At 42.8% G+C, this 4,605-nt stretch overlaps 1 protein-coding gene across 1 annotated transcript; it reads right to left on the reverse strand.

The window, feature by feature from the left end:
- Window positions 1–1,466: 1,466 nt before the first annotated feature.
- Timm8a (translocase of inner mitochondrial membrane 8A) lies at window positions 1,467–3,800 on the reverse strand. The gene is made up of 2 exons (XM_077793871.1): window positions 3,585–3,800; window positions 1,467–2,093 (listed from the first exon to the last, which is right to left on the reverse strand). The coding sequence occupies exons 1-2, from the start codon at window positions 3,714–3,716 to the stop codon at window positions 1,932–1,934; spliced, it is 294 nt and encodes a 97-aa protein (XP_077649997.1). The 5' UTR covers window positions 3,717–3,800; the 3' UTR covers window positions 1,467–1,931.
- Window positions 3,801–4,605: the final 805 nt, after the last annotated feature.

The following is a 4,605-nucleotide window of genomic DNA, read 5'->3' on the forward strand; positions in this document are numbered from 1 at the left end:
GGGAAAAAAATTGACATGGCATACAGATACAAAGTATATGTCAGAGACCTATTCTAAATGCCTGATTTCTCCTGCACTTTGAAATGTCATTATTCTTATTAATACTACTTCACAATGTCCATGCTCTCCAAACAGTAGCCAGACCATCTTAAAAATTTAAATTATACATCACTCATCTGCTAAAATCCCTCAAATGGCTATCTTGCCTAGTAAAGCCCAAAGTACTTACAATGACCTCCAAGGCCCTACATGATCAATACATACTACTCATCCAGTCCCAAACCATCTCATTATTTTTTCTCCAAACTTTTTACCTTTCTCCTTACTTTAGTCCTATTGACCTTTTGATTGTTCTTGTAAATGGCCTCATGCCATACAGCTCTGACCTTTGGGCCTGTGGACTTTCAGATACCCACAATGCTTGGTCTCTTAGTTCTTTCAGGACTCTCCTGAAATGCCACCTTTCCAAGGAGACCTCTGACCATTTTCCATAAAATAATGATGCCCTTCAAACATTCTCTGACACCCTTAGTGTTTTCTTTTCTCCATGGTGCTCATTACATTTACATTCATGCATGTATTCTGTCTTCCATAGCTCTTCAAGTATATGGACTGTTTTGTGCACTGCTGAATCCTGTCACTGAAAGCAGTGACTGGCATGGAGGAAGCACTTAAAAGTTTGTTGAATCGTGTTTCCATCTTGATTTGTAAAAAAAAAATTCCTTATAATATCTGTATGGGAAAAGCTAAATAGGGACCCGAAGCTTCTGGAAATGTGTATCTGCCCATGGATTTACCTTAGAGGCTCCTAGCAAGTAGTTCCACTTTAGGTCTATACTCCAGCCTACTAGGATATGAAACAAAAGGTGAATCCAGTCAATATTAGCTCTTCTCTTGTACTTAGGAACCTAATTGACAGCACAGAATCCCTTCCTCTCATTTCATCTCAAGGCTCTCTTTTCTGACAAAAAGTTCAAGGGCCTCTAGAATATACACTGACTACATTTCAGGCTTGGAATGAGCCCACACTAAATTTCTATGAGTTACAGATAAAAACCAGAATAGAAAGCCTCTTAATCACAGAGTAGAAGCTTTTATTTCAATGATCAAAAGAATGCAGTCAATTGAACCTATAATGATTAACATCAGGCATGCACCTTTACCTGAAACTGCTGTTAGTTTTTGACTAGCCTAAATCTTTATAATTTTTTTAGGCAAAATTTTTTTACCCTGATATACAGGGTAACTTAACCTCTTTCTATGCTATCTAGTAATGAGAATTATGTTCACTGGTTAGATTCCTTTATAATTAAAGGTCTTTAGATCCTCAGATTGCCTGGTCTACCTTGAGACCATACTTTAGATATATTTAAATAATCATAGGGAAGGGAGACAACCTAGAAAGCTGAAGTGTAACTGAATAAACAGTCCATAGGGTTTTTTTTTCCAGCACTGATAGTCAAATATTAGATAAGAAGACCCAGAGTTAAGTGCCAAATTATTATTCTCCCACTACTGCCTTTATGAAATATCTCCCCCAAAATGTGAAATGAAGTCACACAAATAAGAGATTTTACCTGTGTGGTCCCACCATCAAATTATAGAAAGCAGTTCCACTATCAAAATCATAGGAAGCAGTTAAGGGGACCTTGAGAAAAGCACAGTCCCACATACAGTAATATGCATATAATAATTTTCCATCTGTCAATTATTTTCACAAGATTAGCATTAAAAAACACAACCAAGTACATATATGACCCTCAAACCCCACACCAGAAAATTGGTCTTTGTTCATTATCAGATGACAAGATGTCCAAGTGGGACAAAAGGTGGGAGCCAGTCAATTCCCCATAGCCATTTCTTCAACCATCCCTTCAACAGCTGTTCCTTTTCTTGAACTACCTTCTTTTTCCAAAAAGGTAATGCTGAGATCAGTCAGAAAGGCTTTCTGAGAAGACTGGCTTGGATTTCTGGGTCTGTTCCAGTCGATTCAAGATGAATTGGCTTGTATCAATGAATCGCTCAACGCAGTTCACAAAACAGGCCTCAGCCCGACTGTCCAACTTTGGCCCAGGCTTGTCCATGCACTTCTCCTGCTCAGGATAAGACAGAGAATCACAAAGGGAACTTTCAGGAAAAAAAAGAGGGGTAGGGGTAACTTCACTGCTTAGAGGAAAAACTTCACCTAAAAACAATATCTAATATGTTAATATTTCTAATTTGGCAATTTACATTCTACAGACTTACATTAAATTCTCACAACAACCCTATGGAATAGATACTATTTTAAACTTCCTTTTACAAAGAGAGAAACTGCAGTACAGAAATCCTTTACCCTTTACCCAAAATTAAAGGGCCAGAAAATGGTGGAGCTGAGATATCACAGGGCAAGAAAATTAACAAAATATGAATGAAGTAATATTTTGCTGAATTTGCTTGTAACTAATACTATCTGCATTGAATGCTATTAAATTAATTGGAGAATAAAGGATTAAAGGATGAATCATTATAGTAAGGTACCCTAACACCTGTCAAAAGAAAATTTAGGAACTGAGAATGTATAACCCTGTCTACTTAAGCCAGAGGTTCTTGAATCCTGTCACAAGGAATGAAAAATTATAAATCTTCTTGAAAGGTCCATAGCTTACAGATTCTTAAAGGAGTCTTTAACCACACCCACTCCTGGCCCAAATGTAATGAATCATTTTTTAAAGAAAGAATCAAAGTACTCTGGTCCAAGGCAGACCAGAATAAGTTAAGCATTTGATAAGGATCATAGTCCAGCACTACCTTAAGTTTATGGGAAAGGAACTGTAGAAACTGATGATTGTATATAATTCAAAGGGATTCAAGTGAATGTTATTCACGATTCTCTTCTACATACACAAGCCTTATACCCTCCAATTTCAATAAATATTATCCTTGGCCTCTAAATCCTGTGAGTTTGTATGTCGAGGGAGGGCAGTATGCTGTCCTTGGCAACCAGAACACTTTGATCTCAAGCTGCAAATGCCTTCCACCCTTTTGCCAAAGTCCCCTCACAGGGCAGACCAAATTCCTCAACCTTCAGACCCGAAACGGCTTGGTATTACACAACAACCCAAAAAGAAGGCAAATAAATGTGTATGTTGGAAGAGATTACGCCACTTTTATAGTCAGCGGGCTAGAGACACACATTTTTTACCAGGAAGGGTTTGAACAACTGGGTAATCAAGGCAAATCCCAAGGAATACAAGAATATCAGATTCATGGACTCCCCAGGATTCAGGCTCCCCAAAATAAAATCCCTGTACTGGAGGCTCTGCCCGGTTTTGGTGATCAGTACTAGGTAGCTGCAACCTCAAGTGCATCAAAGTATTGGGTGGGATACCAGAGTAAGTCTGTGATCCCCAGTCCACTGCACCAACAAAGCCAAGGTCCACGGAGTGCCTGTCCACTGAGAAGTGGAGTCACCCTTCTCTCTTCCGGCTCTGCGGGGTAGCGCTACCGGGTCTACCCTCTCCTTGACTAAGTAGCGAGTCCCATGGGACAAGGGCAGAGGGAAAGTGGGTGCAGTGTCCATATCCCAGCCCCAGGATCCTCACCCAACACAGTTCAGTCATCTGGTGCACCAGCTGCTGAAAGCGCTGCTTCTGAGTTTCCACCTCGATGAAATGCTGCAACTGTGGGTCCACTGCGCCCAAACCCGCAGCGGAGGAGGACGAGGAAGAATCCATCCCAGCGCGACCACGCGTGCGGAGACCGACTCCACACCAACTCACCGACCTTCACGTGTCTCAGCGACGGAACCGGAACCACAACCCGCCGCCTCGGGGACCGCCCCGTGAGTGCACTGCGTCGGCGCGAGGCTGGCGCTGGAGCCCGCCCTGTCGCCTCTCTTGCCCTGCGCTCGTGCTCCGCTCTCCCCGCCCGCTGGGTCCCTCCCAGCCACAACTCCCGGGGGGCGCCTAGCCTGACCCACCAGCGCTGAGGCGCTGTCAGGACGTTACTCCTAAAGGAAAAGAGTCTAGGGAGTGGGGGTTGGGGGGGGAGGAAGTTACTTTCAGACCACGTGGCCTGTAGCGGGCTAGCCCAACAGCTCCGCCCCTGCAAGCTTCCAAATCGCCCCGCGCTTTCCCTGCTGTGTCGTTGCACAGGGCTGCGACCGGTTGGCTGGTAAGTTTGCCATCCTACATGTCTGGCCTCTAATTATTTAAGGGTTTTCCTATCTTGACATAGGGAAATGAGGCTCTGGCAGTGTTTGTCCCCAAATTTAAAATCCATTCACATGATATCGCATGCCTTCTTAGTGCCAGGCATTGTGAATTTGTGAATTCATCTCACGTTCCGAGGTAGGATTTAACAAGAGCAAAAGAGGTTAAATGTGGAGGATCCTATCGAGTTCTCAGTGTAGAAATATGCCAAACGAATGCCACACAGCAATTTTTGCAATACCGAGATAGAGCGCTTTAGGGAGGCTGCACGATTGAAAGACCTTCACTCTTTCCAGTAATTTTATTTTATCCAAACACCCCTCCACTTTTATGACACCATTTCATTTTGCCATATTCTGCCCCACCCCAAGCTCTAATGCCTACCAGAGAGCTCTTGGACCCCTTGCAAGGT

This window comes from Urocitellus parryii, chromosome X (assembly GCF_045843805.1).
Source record: "Urocitellus parryii isolate mUroPar1 chromosome X, mUroPar1.hap1, whole genome shotgun sequence".
In the NCBI taxonomy this organism is placed as follows: Eukaryota; Metazoa; Chordata; class Mammalia; order Rodentia; family Sciuridae; genus Urocitellus; species Urocitellus parryii.

Excerpts from the sequence above, each read along its gene's own strand:
- Timm8a (XM_077793871.1), bottom strand. The coding sequence starts at position 3,716 with ATGGATTCTTCCTCGTCCTCCTCCGCTGCGGGTTTGGGCGCAGTGGAC. Across the intron at positions 2,094-3,584 it reads AGATGACTGAACTGTGTTGG|GAGAAGTGCATGGACAAGCC; the intron begins GTGAGGATCCTG and ends TATCCTGAGCAG.